Source organism: Leptosomus discolor, chromosome 5 (genome assembly GCF_034619465.1).
Source record: "Leptosomus discolor isolate bLepDis1 chromosome 5, bLepDis1.hap2, whole genome shotgun sequence".
Lineage (NCBI taxonomy): Eukaryota > Metazoa > Chordata > Aves > Leptosomiformes > Leptosomidae > Leptosomus > Leptosomus discolor.
The window spans coordinates 71243432-71257165 of NC_141395.1; the positions used below are offsets into that span (position 1 = coordinate 71243432).

The 13734-nt window shown below is 45.8% G+C and overlaps 1 protein-coding gene across 1 annotated transcript; it reads right to left on the bottom strand.

The window, feature by feature from the left end:
• Window positions 1-8612: 8612 nt before the first annotated feature.
• Window positions 8613-12472, bottom strand: PSCA (prostate stem cell antigen). Its single transcript, XM_009953509.1, has 3 exons — window positions 12421-12472; window positions 10381-10485; window positions 8613-8821 (listed from the first exon to the last, which is right to left on the bottom strand). The coding sequence occupies exons 1-3, from the start codon at window positions 12470-12472 to the stop codon at window positions 8613-8615; spliced, it is 366 nt and encodes a 121-aa protein (XP_009951811.1).
• Between the last annotated feature and the right edge of the window lie 1262 nt (window positions 12473-13734).

Below are 13734 nucleotides of genomic sequence, written 5' to 3' on the forward strand. Positions count from 1 at the left end.
ATTCACACTTTGTTTCTGCTGAAAGCACTGATATGTCTAATGTCAGCTCTGGCTAGACACTGTTGAAGAGATGTGACTAAGATAACAAGGATGGCATAAGTGAAATGTTCACTTGGTTGTGATGTGTGTGGTCTGTTTTGAGACAGCAGTGTTATTCCTGAATTCTGGGTTTGCCTTAGTTTCCTGTTAAAGATATCGATGGATCAGATGAAACCCTTCTCCCCTTAGGATCTTCTTGGACAGGCCGTCCCATTCTGTGAAGTAGACCAGCACAGCCCTCCTTCACCAAGCATCTTCAGAGAGTTTCTACATAGTCACTTTGCCTTCTACGTCCTTGGTTGCCTTCAGAATGGTGTCTGCTTCTTATCACACGGTTCAATAAGAAAGAGGTAGCTGTATTCTCTACTTTAGCCTGAGGACTTTGGGTTTGTTTACATCAACGACTTAATCCTGAAGCCAGAACATGGAAGCAAATGTTTCAATGTAATTTCTGTGATGCAAGGATGTCCACTGTTTTTTATTTCATGGTGAATCACCAGGGTGGTGATGGCAGGGAATTTACCTTGAAGTATCCACACAGTGTTGTAAATTTTGCTTCCTGTATCTTTCCGTTCCACCCTTTGCATTTTGGCATTCTTTACGGAAAACATGGTGAAATATGTACAGGAAAATAGCCAGCTGTTCTAGACTAGACTAGACTAGACTAGACTATTTCAGTTGAAGGGACCTACAACGATCGTCTAGTCCAACAGCCTGACCAACTCAGGGCTGACCAAAAGTTAAAGCATGTTATTAAGGGCATTGTCCAAATGCTGAAAGGCATGGGGCATCGACCACCTCTCTAGGAAGCCTGGTCTAGTGTTTGACCACACTCTCAGTAAAGAAATGCTACCTAATGTCCAGTCCCTTGTGCAGCTTTGAATCATTCTCATGCGTTCTATGACTGGATCCCAGGGAGAAGAGAACAGCACTTCCCTCTCCACTTCCCCTCCTCAGGGAGCTGTAGAGAGCAATGAGGTCACCCCTCAGCCTCCTTTTCTCCAAACTAGACAAACCCATGCCTTCCAGCCCTTCCACCAGCTTTGTTGCCCTCCTCTGGATGCATTCAAGCACTTTAACATCCTTTTTTGAATTGGGGGGCCTAGATCCTCACACAATACTCAAGTTGAGGCTGCACAAACGCTGAATAGAGCAGGACAATCACCTCTTTGGACCGGCTGATCACGCTGTGTTTGATGTACCCCAGGATGGGCTTTGGCCTCTTGGCTGCCAGGGCACTGCTGACTCACACTGAGCCTACTGTCAGCCAGCAGCCCCACATCCCTTTCTGCAGGGCTGCTCTCCAGCACCTCCTCTCCCAATCTGTACTTGTGCCCAGCATTACTCCATCCTAGGTGCAGAATCTGGCATTTGGACTTGTTACATTTCATCCCATTAATCATTAATTCCGTTCTGTTCCACATCTGGGGAATAAACATCCATCCCAGACTCTGGGTTCTCTATTTCTGTTCTTTGCATCTTTTCCACTCTCTACAAAATGATCTCTGGGGATGGTTATCGGAAAACAAGGGGGTACAGTGTCATCTGTGGTTGCCCCCAACCTTCCTCATCACAAGAGACACACAACTTTGAAAGCCTACCTTAACTTATAAGCAAGCTGGTCCAGCCTGGATATTAGCTATGCCTGCTGAGCAAGGAGAATACAAATGCGTGGCTCTGGATCTGAGGACCTTACATGTACAAGCAACAGCAATGACCGTTTGTAGTCCTTGGCTGGGGTTGAGGTTTGGACAGCTCTAGGCTGCGAGGGGACGGTTCAGTCTGAGATCTCCTGGGTTCTCATTTGGAAGAGGGCTTTCCTTCATCAGAACACTCAGCATCTAGCAGCTGCTAATTAATTAATTAATGATGAACAAGTTGCCTTGTGCAGATTGGTGCTGTAGCAATAGAGATTTACACCAAGCGTTGGGTGAGACGAACCATCCTCCCTCCATGGCTGTTTCTGTCTCCTGCCCCAGAAATCCCACAATTCAAAGCTAGCATCAAGCCACCTTTTACACACATCTCTTCAGTCTCTGCAAACTTAATTTTCTTCATTTTTTTGCTTCAGATTTCAACTGTAACAGAAGTTGCTTGCTGTTTAAAACTGATACTTCAGAATGCCTAAAAAATTAAAGATGCCAAGAACCAGCCTCTGGTGCTGAAGCTGACTAGGAAGGAATGGTCTATGACTCTTTTTCCTGCCAAAACAGACTGGTTGCCTGGAAATGGACATTGTCTTGTATTAACTCCCCTGTCATCCCCAGGAATTGTTTGGGAGATCCTTGGACCTAACCTGTGCTGGTGACAGTAGGGATGACTAACTTGCAGTGTCCACGAATGTCCACTGGCCTGGCTTGGTTTACTAACATAACTGTAGCCTCTGGGCCTGGAACTTGCTGGTCCCGTCCCCAGAAGATTAGAAAAGCAGTAAGTTGTTTGGTTTTGGGTTCCATGATTTTGAAGAAAATACTTTTCTCATCCTTAACCCACCCTGCATTTCTGAGGTGTATATGGATATATTCCACCTCTAGTGCTTGTTAAGCGGGATCCTAGCAGGTAGCATAGAGCTCATTTCACACGTGAAGGAACAAAACAGGTCAGATATACTCAAATTATCACATCTCAACTGATGATTTGAAACTTTAGCTACACCTTCCTCTCTTTAATTACTACAGTTGAAGAGGTTAGATGAGCATCTTTCTCTTCGCTACAGAAACATTGGATGTTACAGGCAGAGATTATAGCATTTCCTCTTGAATTTGTCTGTGAGAGCAGACAAACATGTTATCCTTGCTACATTGCAGAAAGAAGTTTTAAAGGATACAGCCGAACGCAAATCCAGAACAGAAGACATGACTAGTTTGGACAGAAGGCACTGTGTGTATGGCACCACGCAGCCATCCAGAAAGGCAGTTGGGTCCCTGCAAATACCTCGTGTAGTGACCCCTGATGAAAACAAGTCCCCTCTGTGCCAATCACCCCACTTTCACTCACCTGCTCTGGGTGAAGTCCTCATTCCACAAATTCCCTCAAAGTTGAGTCATTAATAAAAATAACAAGAGAGGAAGGAGCAAAACATTTTCCTTTCCTGACTCATCCCCATACATGTCATCTCTGTTGCAGGCAAGCTGTGTGGAGGCGGTCAAGCTACCCCAGCCATGGAGGGCCACCAGAAGAGCTTTGAAAGGGTGCAGGGCTGGGTCATGGTGTCTTTAAGTGATTCACATGGGAAAGCACTGGCAGAGGTGAATATGTGCCCATGAAGGGCGTAGAGGCTATGTCAGCGTGGGTGGTGAACACAGCTGCTGCATACAAACTCTGGTAGAGGCACATGGCAAGAGGTGTTTTAATGAGCTGCTGACTTGATATGGTGATGCCCCCATAATATGGGCTTGTAGATGAGAAATCAGAGAAGCCATATAAGGAGGAGGTCAGGGCTGCAAAAGGAGCTGTGGATCAAGAGCATCAACAGAGTAGTCAGGGGTGCAGCATCTGTTTTGCAAAGAGGCCTGTGATTTAGATTAGAAAGGCATTAATAGAGTTCAAGATAAGGTCAGAAATGAGTTAATGAGGGGTGTCTCTGCCACACAGAGTCAAGTGGTAGGATGGGAGTGGAATTAGTCAAGATGGCATGGGATGAACTTGGCTTGCTCAGCCTTGTCCGGCCACCCTTGCCTTGAGTGAGTGGAGGGTACAGTTACTTTAGGGATGTTTAGGCAGGTCTTTTGATTGCTTTTAGTGACAGTCTGGTGGCTTAATAGGTGGCAGCACAGAGCTAACTGCAAGCTCTCTCTCTGATCTACTTGAGCCACAAAAAGCCTCATTGCACAACAGTGTGTGTGTAATTCAGAGCAGGTATGTGGCTATGCAGGGTGGGTTGGTAGCAGGTAAACCTTCCCCAGCTCTATTATGCTAGCTGACTATTCAAGCTTATTTTTAGCCTAAGTCTCTCCCCTGGCCCCATTAAAGTCACTATCTGAGCATCTTTCCATGTATTGGACCTGATAACATCTGTACAAGGCAGAGGTATGGAGACACTGTGTAACTTGCCCCAGGCCACGAAGGAAATGTGGAGCACAGCGAGGAATGGCTGGTCCTTAAATGCCAGCTCATCCAGCCTTTCTGCCCCAGAGACTTTCTCCAGTGTGAGCAAATGTATTTAACCAGCTGCCTTAAATAGGATTGAATTCAAGGGACCTTGGTGACATTTTTCAGACCAGATACAGGCACTGGGTGTAACTTCTACTGGGCCATAGGAAACACCGTATGCCTTAATCCCTATCCACAGAGATAATGAATGCTAGCTAATACTACTAGTAGCAAATGCAGCATCATCACAACAATATAAGCAACACTTTTCTTTTACTCTGTATGTCTGTAACATTTCCTACCATAAAAATCATACCAAAGCAGTTACTTTAGATCAGAGTTGCTTTATTTTTTCCATCCCTGGAAGCATTCAAGACCAGGTTGGATGGAGCCTTGAGCAACCTGGTCTAGTGGGAGATGTCCCTGCCATGGCAGGGGGATTGGAACTAGAAGATCGTTGAGGTCCCTTCCAACCCAAACCATTCTATGATTCTATGATTTGTAAGAGGTAACCTCGTTGGAGAATTATATGTTTACATTCAGTCCATAATGCAACTGCAGTCTTCGGAGAAGTGTAGCTGCTGCCCTCGAAAAAAAAGAAACCATCCATTTTATTGTCCAGCTATTTATTACTTAAATAAATGAACTGCAGTTTGATCCTGGAGGAATAGAAATCTCTCGCATACATGATGGATTAAGTTGTTTAAAGAGCCTTTCATCAACTTTAGGCCTTTTGATAAGTGTGGAAAAGATAGGAGAAGAACTGATAAAACTGATCAGCCAGCAATGTCAAGAAGCAACTTGCTTGGGCAAAAAAAAAATAGCCTTGTTTTTTCAAATAAATGTTGTGCTTGTGTGTCACCCAGCAAAGAGCTCTTAGGCCTTTTTCTCAGCACCCAGAGGGTGAATCGACATTCAGCCAGGGCTTGCATAGTTGCACAATGCCAGATCATTTGTGCCAACAGAGTGTGCTGCTGACAGCGGGTGCAGATCAGAGCAGGAGGGACCGAGCCCTGTTAATGTTTGTTACGGGTTTACAAGGCAGGAGGGGAGGCCAGCCTTTCTGACAGTGTGCAGTTGCAGCACTTGGGAAAGCAGTCCTCTTCCTGGTCCTGCCCTGGCCCATCCCAAGTTCTGAACCAGGGCTGAATCATTTATCCGCCCCGCATCGCCACCTCCTAAGCCTTCCCAGAATTTAGAGGGTTGTTTTTGAGGCTGTCTGTCAGTGACCGAAATGGAGAGTGTGGTTTTATGCTCTTGCACATGCCGTGCCAGGCACTTATCAAACAGCAACGAGTTCCACCGATTAGCACCGTGTCATGTTCACAGGGGCTTCCTGCTCTTTACGATGTCTTTTCTCTTCCCTGCTCTTTACGATGTATATCCCAGTCATGGCCTCTCCCAGCTGCACCTACTTGAAACTATTTAATCCTCCCCACCTCCAGCACTACATGTAAAAACTCCAGATATATCCACAGAGAGGATCTATCTCCAGATAAATCCAGAGGAGAATCCCTCAGCGATCGATCGTGGACTCCTTCCAGAATATGTACAGAGAAAAGGCTGGGAGGAGGAACCATCCCTTCAGCCTGTAAGAGTCTAGACATCAAGTCTCAACCACCAGAACATGGAAAAGTCCCCTCTTGGCTCCAACAAGAAACCCCTAAATGCTGTGTTCCAGCAAGTAGACATCATTGCCATGTGGGGTCAATATGCTATTGCACAGGAAAGCAGCCGCCATTCACGCTCAAGACTTCGGACACCTCTCTTATTTTCGGGGCTGAATGTGTATGACCTCTCCAGGAGCTGGAGGAGGCTGTGTCTCACCCGGAGTCCCCGGGGACAGTGGCTCTGGTGCTGGCTTGACATGCTGTGGCCGTTTCCACACATCTAAACTCCCGGTCTCCAGAAAGGGCCATTGTAGCCAAATTTCTTGTTGAGAAAGGGCACTGAATGCCTGGGAATTGTTTTAGAAAGTGGGCATGGGGCAGTAGTGTGTCAGGGACCTTCTTATAGTGCGAGAAGATGAGTCCCTGGACTGGAGAGGTCATGGAGCTGGTCACCCATGCAGAAAACATCCTGGATGGGAGATGTACAGCTGGATGAGCCCCCTTTTCAGTGACTAAGATTTGCAAAAGCCAGAATAAATCACCTCACATGTCCCATATCCTCCCTCTGCCAGTAACCAGACTTGACTCATATAAGGTGGTTCATCCTTGATTTTCCTTCAGGGGAAACCCCTTCCCTGCTTCCTACAATTAGCAGCTTGTTAATGCCTCATCCCAAGTATTTATATACTTTTCTCTTTCACAATAGCAGACAGTGTCATTATCTTGTGACATCCCACTGATTTAATCTAAAATTTGATGCTGGCCCTTGTCCCATGGCTGTGGGTCCCCCAAGTGACTCTTCTCCCCCAGCTAAATGCTTCTTAGCTGTTTCAGCCTGTGGCTCTGCACAACCTTTGCATATCAAATAGTTCTTAGAGTATGAGAAAGGAAAATCGGGCTCTTGGCCAACCTCCCTTCCCTTTCAGTCCCCCACTCACTGCTGTCCTGACTTCACAGTTCCTTGACTCCATGGGTCCAGCCTGTCATATTGCTCCCACCCAGGGCTCTCCCAGGCCCATCTGTACACTCTGCTGACACCAGCGTTGTGTTCTTTTGTTGTATATTGGGAGGAAGCACATGTGACACAGGGACCTTCTCCAGAATGTTTTCTACCTTCTTTTTTCAGATCTCTTCACATGTGTGTTACTCGGAGGTCTTATTTGAGAGTTTCTTTCAGGCAGCTTTGTATGGTACTTTGCTGCCTTTGACAAGCACTGTACGGGATGTCCCAATTCAAGGTGGGAACACACAAGTTTATATCCATAAAATAAACTGTCTGGAGAAGGCAAACTATAATTTAGAATCTATAGCTATATAAAGGGGCTATAACTGTATAGGACAGATATTAAAACTATAGAGTCTGCCTTGCATGCAGACACCTTGTTGGTATTGGCAACAGAGATGGCTTGAAATGGTTTTCTACGTATTTGAAGCTTACATGGTTGCCACATTCATTACACTGGTAAAGGTGGGCAAAAGATGTTGATTGTACCAGTGCCAGTGGTTGCACTAAGCTCCTCCTTCATCAGATGTGAACCAAATCTACTACACATGACAAGTGGAGAAAACCGCTCTGGCTTCAACAGGCAGTCCCAGGAAGGGGGAAAGGTCAGCGGGTGAAGAAGGGAAACTCTTATTGTTAGGAAGGGAATAAAGGACTCTGTGGGTATCCTCATGACCTCAACAAATCTTCAGGAAACACCAATCTCACCCTACTCTTCAGCACGCCTAGACCTGTCCTGAGAGCACCTCAGGAGGAGTCAGCCTCCCAACTTTTGTTTTCCCTCACTTTTTTTTTCCCCACACTTGCCTCCTCCCCATGTCTCACTGACTGTATCTCACCTAAGGGTAGAAGTGGGTGTGTGCTCACCTTCACAGATCAAGGCACCCAGAGGGGAAAATGCGAGCTCTGATGTTTACTTTCTCCACTCTCCCTGGTCTGCTAGGCAATGCCACAGGACCTTTAAGATAAACACCTCTTCAATCTTGTGACAGGACCCATGTCCCAGGCTGTAGCTTGGGGAATGCATCAAGGAGGAACTTGGAGGAGAAAGGTTGAGAATCTGCCTGTGGGAGATAGGGACCTTCAGGGGATGCTATTATGGCCAGGATGGAGACTGGCAATCCCAGAATTGGATTGATTGACCAGGACACCATGGGGACATCCTTTCCACTTTGCTCCAATGGTTACTGCCCACCGTGGTGCTCCAGGTACCTGGATGTGCAATCCTGCCCACCACCCCAAGGATGCTATTGCTATAGGAAAACACATGAATGGCTGTATGCACATGTAGCAGGGAAGTTGAGCACTATTTTGTCTTGTATGGTAGCTAGCAAGGTGCAGGGCCCCAGAGTCTCTAGGTCACAAGCAAGTTCCCCTTCAGCTGTGATTACTCTTCACAGGTTTTCTTGGAGTATGTGTTCTCCAGAGTTTGTCATAAGCCAGAGACCTTCAAGCTTTGGAGGTACAGTTGACACCTCTATTCTGCTCTACCATGGCACCTCTCAGCACATACTGTCATTACACAGCAATGACCAAGGCTGAACATTGGCCAGACATGCAACACACCCAGCTGCAATTGCTGCCGGGTGCAGAAATACATGATGAAGTGATATAAAAGTGACACACACACCTGATTCAGAAATAAGTATATTTTAGGTGTTACGCAGATAGCACGCACACATATTTTCTTATCTAGTAGCACCACAGCAATACAATAACAGGAATGAAGAAGCTATCATATGGCAAAGATCTGCCATCAGCTCCACGGATGCTGTGTGCCCAACACACCACATTGCTCCTGGTTACAATTCCTGTCGTAAGAGGGATGCTCCAAGACTTTCTGTGGTCATGGGAGTCATCTTTGCTCCTCACAGTCTGTTGTTCAGGAAGGTCAAGAGCACGCTGGATGCTATCCCTGCTGCCAGCCCGTAGCTGCACCTCACAGTGCTCGCTGCATTGACATTGCAGAGGTTGCTGCTGCAGCAGGAGATATTCCTGTTGCCTATGGTGAAGTCCTGATAGAGCGATTCACATGATGAGTCACAGCCCTTGCTGATGATGGAGACCCCTAAGACCCCTGGAAAGAAAGCAGGACCATTACAACAAGGACCCAATACAAGCCAAGCCAAGCCTGATGGAACAATGAGATCCTATTCTTATCTGAGCTCACTTCTGGGAAAAAAATTAGTGTTTCCAAACAGCTGCGTGTTTCACTGTATTTTTGAGGTGTCAGTTTGTCAGCAGGGGGGAAGGTTTTCAATCGCCAGGTGTTTGCTTAAGGCGATGTATTCCACAGCACAGTTCTCAGGGGGTTCTAAAACAGCACCAACTACAGAGATTGTAATAATTTAATTAATAACAAAAGTAGCCATTAAACACCTCTGTTGGGGAGTCTAATCTACTAACACATGAGGAGCAAACATGTGGGGCAATCTTTGCTTGTATGCCGTACATCTTTGCTGAACGGAGCCTTTCAGCATCCATGTCACCCCATTTCACAGGTGACAGAGTTATTGTTTGATTTGTTTCTGAGAGGCGCAGCCTATTTTTCTGTGGCCAGTTGATACTCAGTAACGGCTGGTTACCAGCAGATTATGGTCTGCATGAGATCTCCTGATCTTGCACAACCTATTTGGGGCACCAAGTCTTTGACGTCTGGAAATTTAGTGCATAGGGCCAGTGGGCCACACAACGTGTTGGCTTTCCTGCATGTGGACACACGGCCATGCGTTTGCCCACTTCCAACAAGGACTATGCCTACCAGAGGTATTACATTTACTGCCTGGGTTTGAATGTGCCCCTGACTGGTTTTGTGCCTCAGGTCTAAGAGCAACTGAGCTGTCATCACAGATCTGGACAGGGCAAACATTCTTTTTTTTTTTTTCCGGATCTAGAATGGGAGAATTAAATCATTATCTGTTAAAGGAGTTTACCCAGAGACACGGAGATGGCTGCATTCAGAGCTGGCTGTAGATGGGCCTGGGTGAAATTCTATCCTTTTCATTGAATTCACATAAAGTCAGCTCTGTCATTGAATGTTCCTCCTAACTTCATGACTAGCTTTCACTAGACTCAGCCCCTCACATTTTAATTCATGTTCCAAATTTTTCAAAGCCATAAGCTTAACTATTGCCATTGTAAAGCAAATAATTATTGGTGTTATGAGCGAGAAGTAAACCTAATTTTGTACAGGTGAGAGTACAGCTGTACCCTTCTGAGATTTGTTCCAGGCACCAGCACTGTACTACCCATACTCCTCAGATTTTAACATGGTCTATCGGCAAACACTGAGGAATTTATGGGGTGCAGCATGCATGTGCTAATATGACTTTGTAATCAGATTCTTATAGTCAGTGTGGGGAGAGGACTTGGTGATGACCAGCACCACTGCCAAGGGACTAGCTACCACCAAGGAATACACATTTTTCTTTTATCATTTCTACTTAACATGAAAGTCATCTGAAAGCTTTTTTATCACCTTTTCTCCCCAGATGGCTTTTCTCTTCCTGCTGCACACTGAGCTTTGCTGGCCCACACCAGCTGGTGTATCTAGAGTAGGTGAGGACACCTAAGGCTGGGACCATGCTTGGCTTGAACATCACAACTAAGATATTGCCCACCCCCACTTTGCCTTACTGATCACATCTGTCTTGCATGTTTCCGTATCCTTGCAGTCTACTTCCGTCTGACAGTTGGAGTTGCTCAGCTGTGTCATGCATTTGTAACACTTCAAAGAAGAACCTGCAAGAGACCAAGAGGGGTTATAAGACAAATCTCTCTGAACCTCTCCAGGGAACCCAACTTAGTGCTTGCATTGGGAAACAGGACCATTCCTGTGGATCCTCAAAGGAAGATATCCCCTCTGTTATTGGTAAAACAATGGGTTTTTCCTTTTTTAGCGGAGAATAGTACACTCGCTTGAGGTGAGAGTCAAGTTTTGCAGATACTGAAGGGGTTTCGTACGTAGTCAGTGCAGTGGGGGGAGCAAAAAGGACCAGTGTCATAGCTAATCTCATTGACTGGTCTCATCAGTCAGTGGGAAGTGCTTCCCAAATGCTTCTTCCTCTGCGTTTGGGTTGCCTAACTCAGTTCCTGTCTGGAACAGGCTTTTTGGTATTCCCACCTCCTGAGCTGGGATGAAGTCCCCTGAAGGATAGATTGGTATTATTTGTCTGCCTCTATAGACATTAGTGTTTTACCAGGTGGGCTTGTGAGCCTTAGCTGAGGCATCGCCAGGGTTGGATGAAAGAGGGACAGCCCAGAAGGAAGAGAGTGTGAGGGAGGGATGAAGCAGGCATTTGGCAAGGTCTCTTCCAGCCCATTGTCTCAGTTTGAGCAACTTGTGACACGTACTCTCCATCACCCCCTCTTAGAAAGCAAAGTGCAAACACAGCTTTTGCCTCCCTCTGAAAACCTGGTGACCATGTGTTACCACCCCCTTATGGACATGCCACACTATGGGGGATGGAAGTCAGTGGAGTTAACATCTGCTGTGCTGTTAGGTGCATCAAACAAAGGCAGAAGAAGCGTTACACCTTCCAAGTGTTGAGCCCTGATGAAAAATAATCCCCAGAGGAGTGAGTGCATGGTGCAATTACCTGTTCCTATTACCTACCTGTGCCTCAGGGCATCACTGGAGCCTTGCAAGAGTGAGAGTTAATGTATAAATATATATATACTTTAACCCCATGACCAGAAGGCTTGTATCATGAATCTCTCAAGTCAATACCCTAATGCCTAAAATACCCTTTTAGGACACAGAAAAGCCATATTTAGAAATTAGTGTTATTCAGAGCAGGAACAAGAAATGATTTGAGGCACTTGGTCTCCTCCTATCCAAGCTGTTCTGGTATAAATGACTGATGTAGTCACAGAGGCAAGAAGCCAAATCCCAGTTTGCCTGTACTGTTGCACTCTGCTTTCACATTTATCTGACTTTTAATGCAATGAAAGTCAAATTTCAGAGCACTCTCACAGAAGCTGGCAGGGGAAAAGGTCTGGCCAGGACTGTACAAGATCCTTCTCAGCCTATTCCTTAAGCATCTTCTGCTGATTGAGAAACGTTTCTGCCCAGATCTGCTTCTTCTGTTCTCTGTTAACAGCGAAAAGCTGGTTTAAAACCGCTTTTACCCAGTGAGGCTAGAAAAACATGACAGTGTCCGAATCCCACCCATACAGTTTATAAAGCAACAAGCCATGGCATTCTCCCTTCTTCTGTCCCATTAAAATTCTGTCAATCTGTGCAGCATCAGAGGCCACTTTTGAAATGAAGAGTCAGAAAACAAGTTGGAACGAGACTTACCTTTGCAGAAATGTTGCAATTTTCACAGCATGGGAAGAAGAAAAATCATCCTCCCACCCCACTTAAAAAAAACCCGAAACACACACACACATATAACTCTGTGGTCTGGCTTAAATAACTTTGATTTCAATTAAATCCAGTCTTATATAGGATTTATCTTTCCTGAAAGCTGCTCTACCCAGTGCTAGGACCACACCATCAGCAGGGTGGATCTACGTGTTTTTTTCTATGCAACACCCATCAAAAATCAAATGTCCTCATATGACAACTGTGTCAGCGTTTTTTCCCTCACTGGCAAACCCCATCACAAGTCTTTTCTCCTAGCTGAAAATCTGCTGGAGGGGATGCCAGGCAGACTCTCCATGCTGTCTTACCTGAGTCCAAGCACAGGACTGCTCCCAGCAGGAGGACAAGGAAAGCTTTCATTTTGGAATAGCCTCTTTCGTGCCGAATATGGGTTGTTTCCTCATGGGGCAGTTTATATACCATGGGAGGCAAAAATCGGGCATGCCCAGAAGGTTACCCTGTGAAGGCACTTGAGCGAAACTGTTCGCTGGACCAAGGGAGGGGTTGGTTTGTGATGGTGATATTTGCCTTTAGGTGCCTCTCCTATCTGACTGCGACTCTGGGAGCTACCAGCAGCTCCTCTCGTCCACTACGCCCCTGCCTTTCCTCCTACCCTTGGGCAAAGTGTTCACAAGAGTGGAAAAAAAACCCAAATTCTTTAGAACAAGGCTAGCCTTATCCATTTTCCTAGAACCAGTGAGGCTGCAGTTGTGAACAAGGCTCTCCACCCCCATTGTTATCCTAAGTGGAGCTATTGTGTTTAAATCAAGTACAAAATGTTCTTTGAATAAACACCTCTAACTCTTTATCTGCTTGTGTGAGTGTCTCTATGACGAGTGGCATGTGGTAGCAAGGCATGTGGGCAAATTACAGTGCATTGACCTCTTCAGGTGCCCAGGTGCTCGTTTGACCTTATTCATACATATTGTCTGTAGTTTAGTAAAAGACAATGGCCAGTTCAAATTTTTTATGGGTATTGAAACCAAAGGGGCTTTACGATGGCTTTGTCTGGTGTTGATTTTATCTGCCACTCTGCACTGTGGCATGCTTCTCTTTGTCTGCCAGTCTTTCTGTCTAGTGTAAGGTGGGTACGGTGTTGATCCTTGAACTCATACCAGTGTGTACTGTAAACAATCCAGGCTTGTCAAAGAAATGCCTCTTCTAGTCACAAAGGAGAGCGAGTTCAGCTGCATTCCAAAGTGCGAATGTTTGATTTGGTGGGTTGATTTGAGACCTCTCCCACCCCCATGCCACTTCTCAAAACAAGCCAGCGTAAAAGAAAACAGGCCTTTCTGCTAAATTCAATTTGCTGTGGTTTCTCACTTTGTTTAGGGTTTTTCTTAAGTCTCAGGAAATTAGCGCTTTGCAGTAATAGCTTGCAGGGACTTGCTCTTGTCCAGTTTAGCACTCAGGACAGCAGGCACTTTTTCAAATTGAAAGGAAGGTATGCTGGTGTGTTGGTGGATCATTGCTCTTGATCAGCTTTTGTGGGATGAGTGATGGAGGGTCAGCCAGCCGAAGTCTGCTGAAGTTAATGGCACTGCCCTGATTTACACCGGTGGAGAATCAGATGCAGGCAATGATTTTGAAAATCCTGTATCCTCTGTGGGGATCTTAAGTGC

Bases quoted from the DNA above. Each gene is read 5' to 3' on its own strand.
- PSCA (XM_009953509.1), bottom strand. From the start codon at position 12,472: ATGAAAGCTTTCCTTGTCCTCCTGCTGGGAGCAGTCCTGTGCTTGGAC. The intron at 10,486-12,420 runs GTAAGACAGCAT...GGTCTCTTGCAG, and splicing joins AGTCCTGTGCTTGGACTCAG to GTTCTTCTTTGAAGTGTTAC. The intron at 8,822-10,380 runs GTAAGGCAAAGT...CTTTCTTTCCAG, and splicing joins ATGCAAGACAGATGTGATCA to GGGTCTTAGGGGTCTCCATC.